Here is a 12,500-nt window from a genome sequence, read left to right as displayed (position 1 = left end):
AATAATGAAGGTGTCCATGGCAAATTTGAGGTACTTACAATTCATCAGATTCATAAGATGTGATAGATAATAATAAAGGTGTCCATGGCAATTTCGTGGTACTTACAATCTATCAGGTGCTTAAGGTGTGACATATAATAATGAAGTTGTCCATGGCACATTCGTGTTACTTACAATCCATCAGATTCATAAGTTGTGATAGATACTCGTATTCCCCCTTGGTCTCTATGTCAAGCAGGAAATTCCCTTCTAAGTCACAGTAAGTCTGTAAATATACAAACATAATAAAATAACATTCAACATCATCATCATCGTCATTATCATCATCATCATCATCATCATCATCATCTTCATCATCATCATCATCATCATCATCATCATCATCATCATCATCATCGTTATCATCATCATCATCATCATCATCATCATCATCATCATCATCATCATCATCATCATGAATTATGTATGTATGAGTTGCATTGTACATTAGTACGGCACATAAAAGGTGCTATGCTAAATCAGCATAAAAGTGTCACAGTCACAGGGAAATCACATATTGGGACCAAGCACGTGTGTTCCTGGATAGAGTTACAATTTCGTCAATGGGCATAGAATCCAGCCCATGTAGTAGAGTGCCTGCTGGTCCAGTTGTCGAGCTCTTTAAGTAGGCATCACTGTAGTTATCAGGTCGATTCTAGGGGTCGATCCCGGGATCCGGATCATCATCATCATCATCATCATCATCATCATCATCATCATCATCATCATCATCATCATCATCATCATCATCATCATCATCATCACCATCATCATCATCAATCATCATCATCATCATCATCATCATCATCATAAATCATCATCATCATCATCATCATCATCATCATCATCATCAACATCGTTATGGTCATTATTATTATTATTATTATTATTATTATTATTAATTATTATTATATTATTATTATTATTATTATTATTATATTATTATTATTATTATTATTATTATTATTATTATTATTATTATTATTATATTATTATTATCATTATATTATTATTATTATTATTATTATTATTATTATTATTATTATTATTATTATTATTATTATTATTATTATTATTATTATTATTATTATATTATTATTATCATTATTATTATAATTATTATTATTATTAATATTATTTATTATTATTATTATTAATATTATTATATATTATTATATTATTATTATTATTATTAATATTATTATTATTATTATATTATTATTATATATTATTATTATTATTATTATTATTAATTATTATTATTATTATTATGAATGATTTAGTACCTGAGCAGTCTCCCACGATGATCTTGGACTACCTCGATAATAACAAGATGACCCGTAGAGGTCACCGTCTCCGTGACTCGAACTGCAGGGGTTGCCAACCTCTAAATTATGAAATTATTAAAGAAAAGACAATAAAATTAATAGAATAGGAAAAGGCGCAATTATATATGTGAATTCTTGTATCTAATCCGTTAATAGGGAATGAGATTAGCGGAAGAGTAGCGTCCCCTTGATTGGAAGTCATCCGTAGTCTGTGACGTCATTGGCGGAAAAGTTATTGGAGGGAGATGGTCATGTTGGTTGTGCGCATGGTCTCTCGTCCTCGCTCCCGCGCACAACCAACATGACGTTCTCTCTCTAATAACTTTTCCTTCGGTGATTTCACAGACTATGGGTCACCACCAATCAAGGGACGCTACTCTTCCGCTAATCTCATTCCCTATGGGTAAATGAGTGATTTTTACAGTTTCTCTAGCACTGTTTTTCACATACTTTTTCACATCTTTATCTTACGCCCCTTGCCTGCTCCCTATCTTGCAACTGTGATAAATTCACTATTCCATAAGGAATGAGATTAGCGGAAGAGTAGCGTCCCTTGATTGGACGTCACGTTACAGAGAGAACGTCAATTGGCTTTGAATTGTCTCAAGCCGCTTTCACCGAAAGCGAGGACGAGACACGCATGCGCACAACCAACATGACGTTCTCTGTCTAATAACTTTTCCCCCGGTGACGTCACAGACTATGGGTGACGTCAAATCAAGGGACGCTACTCTTCCGCTAATCTCATTCCCTATAGTTCCTCATTCCACAGATAAAGATACGTAACGTACCTATAAAGCAGGATATTCTGTGCGTTTCGTTACACAAAACATCTTGAAGGAGGCCCGAGGTCAGATTCAGTCCTGTGCAGTTTTCCGGGGGAATAATTTTCGAACCTTGATGAGGAATCACAGTCTATGTCAAGGGAAATAACAATATTACTGATCATTTAGTGTTGGGCGATATCACAAATGTTCGATAATTGATACGATACGATATTTAGTCACAAAATTATCGATATATCGATATTTAAAGATGCAAAGGTTTTATACATGGTTTTATCGATTATCGATACTTGTTTCCCCGCCCCACTATTCACGAAAAAATTCGTTTCTCCATTGTATACAGTTTGTTTTTGCTGTTTTTGCTCCACATGGGAAAGAACGGCTAACACTGACCCCTTGAAAAACTCATCGGTTTTTATAATAAAAAAAAAAAAACAACAACAACAAACAAACAAAAAAAAAACAACAAAAAACTACTGAACGAAGGGATTATTTTTTTTTCATCAAATAAATTTGATTCTCAGTTTGGCCGATTTTGGTCACACGCACGTGGCCACCCGGCTGCCCTAGTAAGCTGCAAGCAGTTTCCCGATATCGATATCGATATCGATATGGCATTTTGAAATCGATATGATTCATATGTCATTCAAATCGCAAGCAGCAGGAATAAAATAACAAGACAAGTAAGAACAATAACAACAAAAGCAACATCAACAATAACATAAACAAAGAAAGTGAGCATAAGCAATATTAAAAAAACAACAACAACAACACAATAACACCAACAGCATAGTAAGCAACCATTCTTACAAACAATAATGTCACACCTTGTTGTCGATGAAATATGAATAATGAGAAAACATTTGAAATAATAAATCCCCCCAAACACAGCCCCCCCCCCCCCCCCCCCCCCCGAAAAAAAAAAACCAACAAAAAACAAAAAAAAAAAAACAAAAACAAAAAAACAACCATAACCAACAAACAAACAACAAACAAACAGAAAAAAAAATCCAAAAAACAAAACCCAAAAAAACCCCCATCATACAAACGTAAAACGCCCCTTCTAATCATCCAATATCTTGAATATGACGGTCCCAATCCCGTAGAACCCTCAGAGGGGAAGGTCCTACATAAATTATACATGACAGTTTGTGCTTAGATGCTATATTTAGCTTCTCCGCTTAATTGCACCAAACGCGCTTAATGAATGACACACTAGCCTGAACACCCGAAGATATGCGATTAAGGGGAGTCAACTGTATATCCTAACCTTGCCTGTGTTTGCGTATGTTGTGTTCGAAACCACATTCCACAAGACTGGATCATCGCCTGGGGAAAAAAAAACACAGAAACACATCTATGATCGGCGCTGTTACTTTTTTTTACGAAAGCCATCAAAACACGACGAAACCCGACGAAACCCGACACAGTTATGGGAAGCAGGCAGCAGTGGGGAGTGAACCTGGGACTGAGAGAAGTGTACAACAGTGGAGACTGGACCTGGGACTATGGGTTTCTGTGGGTTTCGAATTAAATACAATTACTTTTTTTTACGAAAACATGGAGATATTGAACCTGAGACTCAGGGAAGTGAACATCAGTGGGGAGTAAACATGAGACTGTGGGTTTCGGCGAGTTCGGCGGGTTTCGTAAAAAAAAACAACACTGGTCTGAAGTCCGGAATTTCACATAGTCTTGTGATAGGGCATCCGTTTTCGGATTGGAAGGTCCAGGGTTCGAGTCCTGCTCAGAGTGGCGCAAAGTTGAGTCCTTGGAAAAGGTTTTTACTCACAGTCTCTCACCGTATCCAGGTGTAAAATTAAAACATTAGGAGTCAGCGTGGCTCAGTGGTATGGTCTTTGCTTCGTACCCGAAAAGTACCGAGTTCGATCACCCGCCGCCGTGCTGTGTGGCCTTGAGCAAGTCACCTCGCGCTAGCTCAAATTTGCCGCGCTGCACTGCGGCTAACAACTGGGTTATACCAGTCTTTCCTTGGAATAGACACTAGAGAAAAAATGTTCCTATGGGATGAATAAAGGGAATTTTTAAAAAAATATTTATTTAAAGCGTTGTCCCTGTCCGTACAATATATACTATCACCCGACAGACTTCATGTTTATTCGTACAAGTTAAGTGTCGCTGTTGGTTGGGAACTCATAGAAAAGCGTTTTGAGCACGTTGACTCACTCAATCCTAGAGATTTTTTCTCGTTTCAAAATTGGAAAAAAATGAGCATGTACATAGATTATTTTATTCAACTACCATTAACATGTAAAAACTAAAAACCATACTTTGATACTACGCCTATAATTTGTATCAGAAAAAAATGGAATTTAATAGGCATGGGGTAAATGTAACCCGGGTAAACTACTGATATGGTCGGTGTTAGGGTTGAATGAGTTAATTCTAGATCTAGTCAATAAAAATAGATAAACTTAAACCAATTTTCATAATTTTAACTGACAATTCAATTTAAGCAACGAGGCCCCTCCAACTTAGAGGTAGTGCGTGCGTCATTTGTACAAGGGAAATGCTATCTAGTTGTATGCGTCAAAATGGTCTTGTGATATGACTCGCTTTCGATTTGGAAGGTTCTGGGTTCGAGCCTCTCTCGGCGCATCGTTGAATCCTTGGAAAAGGCTCTTTACTCACATTCTCTCAACCGTACTCTTGTGTAAAATCAGTACCTGGCCGTTAACAGCGTTGTCTTTTCCTGCAACCCCCCCCCCCCCCAAAAAAAAAAAAATAAATAAATAAATAAAACAAAACAATAACAAACACAATAAAAAGAACAAAGACTGAAATGTAGCCTAACAGTCATCATGTCTCGTCCAACACGTTAAGTGTTGCTGTTGGACCCTTTGTAAAGGGCTCTCAGCACGTTTAGTGGATATTGCACTATATAAATGCTCTAGTTTTGTTTTTGATTTTTGTATTTAATTATTTTTCTTACCATTTTGAATGAGCGTTCTAAGGAATCGTGTGATAGTTGGATCTGTTGGGATTCCTCTGTTGGCGTCTGGGTGATCCTGATGACAGTCATTCTGGTGTGGTTGTATTGGAACTATTATTGTTTGAGGGTGGGCGGGGAGGAGGCGGGGGGGGGGGGTTCTGGTGGTGGTGCTGATGGTGGTGGTTGTGGTGGTGGTGTTGGTGTTGGTGGTGGTGGTGGTGGTGGTGGTGTTGTTGGTGGTGGTGGGTTTGGTGGTGGTGGTGTTGTTGTTGTTGGTGGTGGTGTTGTTGGTGGTGGTGGTGGGGTTGGTGGTGGTGGTGGTGGGGTTGGTGGTGGGGTTGGTGGTGGTGTTGGTGGTGGTTGTGGCGTGGTAGTGGTTGTAGTGGTGCTGATGGTTTTGGGGGGTGGTGGTAATTGTATTGGTAGTGGTGGTGATGATCCTATTGGTGGTGGTGGTTGTGGTTGTGGTGGTGTTGGTGGTTGAGGATATAGTTATCGTAGTGGTATTGATAGTGATGATGTTATTGGTGGTGGTGGTGGTGTAGTGGTATTGGTAGTGATGATGTTATTGGTGGTTGTGGTGGTGGTGGAGGTAATTGTAGTGGTATTGGTAGTGATGATGCTATTGGTGGTGGTGGTGGTGTTGGTGGTGGTAATTGTAGTGGTATTGGTAGTGATGATGCTATTGGTGTTGGAGATGGTGGTGGTGGTAATTGTAGTTGTATTGGTAGTGATGACGCTATTGGTGGTGGTGGTGGTGGTAATTGTAGTGGTATTGGTAGTAATGATGCTATTGGTGGTGGTAGTGGTGGTAATTGTAGTGGTATTGGTAGTGATGATGCTATTGGTGGTGGTGGTGGTGGTGGAGGTGGTGGTAATTGTAGTGGTATTGGTAGTGATGATGCTATTGGTGTTGGAGATGGTGGTAATTGTAGTGGTATTGGTAGTGATGATGTTATTGGTGGTGGTGGTGGTGGTGGTGGTGGTGGGGATGGAGGTAATTGTAGTGGTATTGGTAGAGATGATGCTATTGGTGGTGGTGGTGGTGGTGGTGGTGGTAGAGATGGAGGTAATTGTAGTGGTATTGGTAGTGATGATGCTATTGGTGGTGGTGGTGGTGGTGGTGGTGGTGGAGATGGAGGTAATTGTAGTGGTATTGGTAGTGATGATGCTATTGGTGGTGGAGATGGTGGTAATTGTAGTGGCATTGGTAGTGATGATGCTATTGGTGGTGGTGGTGGTGGTGGTGGAGATGGAGGTAATTGTAGTGGTATTGGTAGTGATGATGCTATTGGTGGTGGTGGTGGTGGTGGTGGAGATGGAGGTAATTGTAGTGGTATTGGTAGTGATGATGCTATTGGTGGTGGAGATGGTGGTGGTGGAGGTGGTGGTAGGGTTCATGATATCAGTTGCATCTTGATCATAGTGATGGTTGCCAATGTTGAACAAGTGATGGTGTCTTAGTTGTTGTGGTCGTTGACAGAGACAGCCATGATAGTGTAGTAGTAGCAGTTGTTGTTGTTGTTGTTGTTGTTGTTGTTGTTTTTGTCATTATTGTTGTTGTTTTGTTGATGACGATTGCGATGATGATGACGACGACGACGATGATGATGATGATGGTGATGATGATGATGATGATGATGATGATGATGATGATGATGATGATGATGATGATGAATTATAGTTACTTATTATAATGACTGCGCGAATTGAATGTAGTCGCTCTGATTGTTCACCGCTGGAGAGTGAACACGGGAACACCGGATATAGACACCAGTGAAGAGTTAAACCGGGACTTTGGGATGTGAACACCAGCGGGGAATGAATTTGTGTTTATTTCCAGATAGAAAGTTCATTCAATTTCCATCAATTTGATACCCCATTTGTTGGTTCGTCTTAATGACATAAGCCTTTCTGTGCGACTACGTGGTTTTGTGGTATGACACTCGCTTTAGTATCGGAAGGTCCTACCGTCGAGCCTCGCACGGAGCACAGTTGAGTCCTTCGAAAATGCTCTTTACTCATAATATCTCACCGGACTCAGGCGTAAAATGAGTACCTGGCCGTTAGCAGCGTCTGTCCCAAAATAATTGTGATATCGACTAACAGGCATCATGACAAGTCCAACATGTGAAGTGTTGCTGTTGGTCAGGGAACACGTTTAAAGCGCTTTGAGTACGTTTAAATGCGCTAAACAAGAGCTTAAGTTTTATTTCCCATAAGCAATCTGATCCTCAAATCGCTCTCTCTGGAAATTCCGCCCAAATGGGTTTTTTAACTCCGGTAAAAAAAAAGAGTTAACCCTTTCTTTACCAACCACAGGAAAATCGTCACTTTTATCATTCAAAATTCTTTTTTAAATCGTGCAATTCAAAGAAAATGTTGTATTTTAGCTATAAAAACGTGACACTGTGTTGTAGAGTTCAATTTTCTGATCAATTTTATGCATAGAAATAGAATGTATTTGTTGCTTTTCTGTTTGAGTAAGAAAATATTTTTTGTGTTGGGAGGGTGTGAAATTTTGGAGAAAATTCTTAAAATGTCTGGTAAGGAAACGGTTAAACCTAACATATAAAATTTGAGGAAAATCAATGCAATAACTCTCTCTTTACAGATCATTGTCAGTGTTTTAAAATGATCTTATCCAGCAGAAAATGTTTTGAATTTTTTGAAATTTTTTGAACTCAAACCATCTCTCTACAAAACACCTTTATATCCTTATTGATTAAAGAAAGATCATTGTGATGTACAGAATAAATCTGAATAAGAAAAAAACGTATACTATGTCATAACAGATTTGACGATTGTTCTGTTGGTGGTAAGGAGAGGGTTCATAGTAGAAGGTGTGTTTTCAGATTTTCCGGGTTCAAACCCCGCGTCGATGTCTTGTTAATTTTCTTTGTCTTCTCCTGAGCAAGAAGCCTGGCCTCTATTGGACTCTGATGTCATGTCCGCCCAGAAACCAGCAGCTTGGTTCCAAACAAATAAAATCGGTACTTTTTATTTATCCTTCAATCTGGCCAGCAATTTTTCACATGTCATAAGATCAGAATGTATAAGTCAAAACATGATCAGATTTAAACTGTTTTTCTCCTCCTCTGGATACACTTGTGTGCTCGTCGGAGAAGTATTTATTCATAAGGACGCCCACCATTGTTGCGATGATTTAGAACCAGTTACTAATTTACTATGCATCATTACGAGGGAAGTGACGTCACGACTGTTGAAGCCTATTGCTCACAATGCGTCGCTGAAGATACCGATGATGTCTCTGTTATCTTGGGGGGTTTTGGGGTTTTTTTCTGGACCCTACAGAATTTCTATCAGAAAGCATAGATATTATATTGTATTGAATCGTGTTTGATACAAATATGGTACGTATAATGATCGACATGTAACTTGTAACACACATTCCTGACGATTGCTAAAAAGCCTGAAACATCGATGTAGACTGACTCCAACATTGTGGTAAATATTAAAATAATGATATTATATAGGGAATGAGATTAGCGTAAGAGTAGCGTCCCTTGATTGGACGTCACCCATAGTCTGTGACGTCACCGGCGGAAAAGTTATTAGAGAGAGAACGTCATGTTGGTTGAGCGCATGCGACTCTCGTCCTCGCGGCCGCACAACCAACATGACGTTCTCTCTCTAATAACTTTTCCGCCGGTGACGTCACAGACTATGGGTGATGTCCAATCAAGGGACGCTACTCTTCCACTAATCTCATTCCCTATTGTATATATTTATCATTCATTATTATAACTAAACTGCCCTGTGAGATGAGTTATACTTACATCCATGGGGAGAATCTTCCAGCAAACTCCTCTAAAATACGATGAGTCGGACCACAAGGCGCACGGTTCGTTCCCAACGTCCTGCAGAGAGTCTGTGAGATTTGAATAATAAAAATAATGAAAATGACAAACTCCCCTTATTTAAACCCAAGGGGAAATGAAATTTGTCTCTAGGGTATATATTCCAAGGGAAGACTGGAATAACCCAGGCGTTAGCCGCAGTGCAGCGAAGTGACTAATTGCTCAAGACTACAACAATGTACCTTTTGGGTTCCTCACTGAGCCATGCTGGCCCTGATAAGGGGTAATAATATCATAATAAAACACTTACTTCTTCTTCTTCTTCTTCAAGTACCAAGTCTGTCCAGACATTGGTGATCATGATACGCCATTCATCTCTTTGATCAGATAACCTCAGAAAACTAATATTACTCTTCTCTTTCTTTGTCACCCAGCTGTTCAAACTATTCAAATATGTTTTTCTTGGTCTACCTTTACTCTTTTTTACCTTCTATCTTTCCTGTGAGAGCAAGATGTTCAATACATTTATGTCGATGTAGGTGTCCTAAAAATTGCATTTGTCTTTTTCTTATTGTACGAATTAATAGCCTTTTAGTTTCAGTTTGCTCTAATACTTCTTCATTAGTTTTCTTCTCTGTCTATGAGATTCTTAACATCCTTCTAAGAAACCACATTTCTGCTGCCTCCAGTTTCTTTCTAATGTCTTCTGTAATTGTCCAGCTTTCGCAGCCATATAATAATACTGACCATACGTAGGCCTTCAAAACCCTTTTTTTTTGTTGTTGTCATTGAGATATTGAGGTTTTTAAAAATTAGACTCATTTAATTAAAACTATCTTTAACTATTGCACTTCTTCGTTTTATTTCTGTGTTGCATCTGCCATCTGAAGTTATTATGTATCCAGGATATTTAAATGCCTGAACTTGTTTTATAGTTTTTCCAACACTTACTAAATGGTCGTTTCTGGAAATATCGATCCAGAAAATGCCCAATTCTGTACTGTTTTGAATATATTTCTAAAAACAAACAACATGCTCAAAGCTCTTTACAAGGGCTCTCTGACCAATTGCAGCACTAAAAAAATCAGGACGGGACATGACGCCTGTTAGTCGATATTCCAATTATTTTGACAGAGACGACGCTGCCAACGGCCAGGTACTCATTTTACACCTGAGTACGGTGAGATAATGTGAGTAAAGAGCCTTGTCCAAGGACTTGACGATGCGCCGAGTGAGGCTCAGACACAGGACCTTTCGATCCGAAAGCGAGTGCCATACCACTACACCACATAGCCTTCTCGACTTATTTTATATAAATTCACGTAATTGACTTGACACATGTGCTGATTTTGAGATACGAACGAAACTACATGTAAAAAAGCGTTATCTACATGATTTTTGTTTAAGAACTTCATCATTTTTATTATCCATCCAACTACATTCTGGGTATCGCTTGCTGACGACCGCAGCGGCAGGTGAGGGAGGGAGTGAAGAGACTTGAGGAGTGGAGAAAGAAGATGTTTGAGGAGAGGAGAGCAAGAAGGAAATAGAGGCAGCAGAACCAAACACCAAACACACATTTAAACTACATGTGCAGCAACTGCGGTAGAGACTGCCCTGCAATGATCGGTCTTTTGAGTCACACCCGTCGTTACTCTCAACAAGACTGATGAGACCAAGGTCATAAAGGGCGCAAACCATCGTCACTTGAGACGGAAGGATGCCTACCTACATTCTCACGAAATGATTTTACATTCTGAAGCTTGCAGATAATTCAATCTAATTTTTATTCTGAGATCTATCGAACGGAAATAAATATGTAAGTATTGTCATTAACAGCGAATATCTATGTTTTTGTTTTAACATTTATTGACCCTCTCCCTTCAAAGAATGTTAATGGTCCTGCTCGAAGTTCGAAAAAATAAATAACAACATTAAATTGAATGTAACCTTTAATTTAATATATGAAAACAGATAAAATGGACGTTTTGGGTTTCCCCTTTACCAACATCACAGGATGAATGAAACACTGCAGACTTATGTTCTAGTGTCAGGCTATAAGATAACGATAGCTACGCTTGAACTCTCTAGGTCTTATAGTTTGACGTCATTTTTTAGTCTTTGTGCAGCGTCTAGTGAGCAGTTGTTAGTAGAACTCAAAGAAACAAGTGATTATATTGTTGGAAATATTGAATAAAACTGATTTGTTTTCTTTTGTGGCCAAAGACTTGTCAGTTGACGTATTTTTTGGTTAGTGTCATGCTATGAATTTACGATGGCTGCGGGTGAACGCTGCTCTATATTAAAGCTCAAGACAGCCCCAGGGGAGGCGACATCATACCCGACCCAACAGAAAGAACACCTGGCTTTCTCTGCAGTAGCCGAAAATGCTGGGTCACCTCCAACCGCATTTTGATAGGATATGGCAGAACCGCAGCTAACATGCATAGATGGAATCTGAGAGAATCAGATACATGCCGTCATTTCCAAGGAGGCCCTGAGACAATGGACCACATCGTCATCGACTGCAAAGTGACAAGCCTATCAGGAGGCTACGAAACAGCCCATAAGGCAGGAAAAGAATTTGAAGAATGGATTAAAGATTCAAAATAGAGGTGTAGCCATTCGATACTACTTTATTAAAGCTGGTGATTTAAAATACACCTACCTACAAAAGATCCTCCCAAAAGCAATAGCACCGTAGAAATTACCATAATGTGATTTAACCTGGTGAGTTTCGCTATGGACGTCATGGCGATTCCCTGGGATCTGAAAGAAAGAGTTAATATTTTCAAATTGATTCAAAACCACCAGTTATTATACCCTTTGTGCGCCTATTCTCTCACCTTACTCAGGTGTTAAATGAGTATCTGGCCGTCAAGAGCGTTGTCTCTTTCGGAATAAAAAGCTAATATCGTCTAACAGGTGTGTTGCTGTTGGTTAGGGACCCTATTTAAAGCGTTTTAAACACATTTTTGGATATTTTTCTATGTATAAGTTTTTTTTTAATGTTATTTATTTTAGTTTAAAGGAAAACTAGTATTAACTATAATATATAAGCAAACTAAATCCATGTTTTGATTTGTCAGAAATCTACTGGTTAATAGGATCCAATAGTCTGATGTCTCGTACGGCCAGCAACGAGGAGCTTGGTTCTAAACAAAGAATATATGTACTTTTTATTCTTTATGCTGGATACAACTTTTTCACATATCAGTTGATCAGAAAGCATCAAATTCAAAACATGATCAGATTTATAATGTTTTTCTCCTCTGTATACACATTAAGCTAGTCGTAGATGTATTTCATAAGGGCGTCCGCCATTGTTCTGATAGTTTAGTTACTATCACGATTGGTCATTTTGTTCAGCTTGAAACATGGGTATGTTTACAACTTTCATAAACAATGTAGCGTGTTTACATTTGTTAAGAAATATCTAATTTTTGGACAGCAACAAATAATGTGTATTGATGACGGTGTTGGACGAAAATTTGAATATAGATGATGTGCGCTTGGCTAAGAAACTCACTACATCGCCATCCTTAAAATTATAACGGAACAACAAACAAAACCA

At 38.7% G+C, this 12,500-nt stretch overlaps 2 protein-coding genes across 2 annotated transcripts in view; one reads left to right on the top strand and one right to left on the bottom strand.

Moving 5' to 3' along the window:
- The window catches only part of LOC144959662 (uncharacterized), a 147,041-nt gene that overhangs the window by 25,947 nt on the left and 108,594 nt on the right, over window positions 1–12,500 (top strand). The gene's annotated exons all lie outside the window — the stretch shown is intronic.
- LOC144960053 (uncharacterized) overlaps window positions 1–12,500 on the bottom strand; it is a 41,419-nt gene that overhangs the window by 14,049 nt on the left and 14,870 nt on the right. Inside the window, exons 2-8 of the mRNA XM_078893001.1 lie at window positions 11,595–11,695; window positions 8,906–8,997; window positions 5,106–5,196; window positions 3,423–3,481; window positions 2,159–2,282; window positions 1,326–1,426; window positions 175–265 (exon numbers count right to left, since the gene is read on the bottom strand). Of these exons, the coding sequence (XP_078749127.1) occupies window positions 175–265; window positions 1,326–1,426; window positions 2,159–2,282; window positions 3,423–3,481; window positions 5,106–5,196; window positions 8,906–8,997; window positions 11,595–11,679 (643 nt within the window). The 5' untranslated portion in view covers window positions 11,680–11,695. The remainder of the gene's footprint in view (window positions 1–174; window positions 266–1,325; window positions 1,427–2,158; window positions 2,283–3,422; window positions 3,482–5,105; window positions 5,197–8,905; window positions 8,998–11,594; window positions 11,696–12,500) is intronic.

This window comes from Berghia stephanieae, chromosome 14 (genome assembly GCF_034508935.2).
Source record: "Berghia stephanieae isolate SIO BIC M18660-M18661 chromosome 14, UCSD_Bste_1.3, whole genome shotgun sequence".
In the NCBI taxonomy this organism is placed as follows: Eukaryota; Metazoa; Mollusca; class Gastropoda; order Nudibranchia; family Aeolidiidae; genus Berghia; species Berghia stephanieae.
The sequence above is the reverse complement of the archived record's forward strand: the minus strand, read 5'-3'. Positions and strand labels throughout refer to the sequence as shown.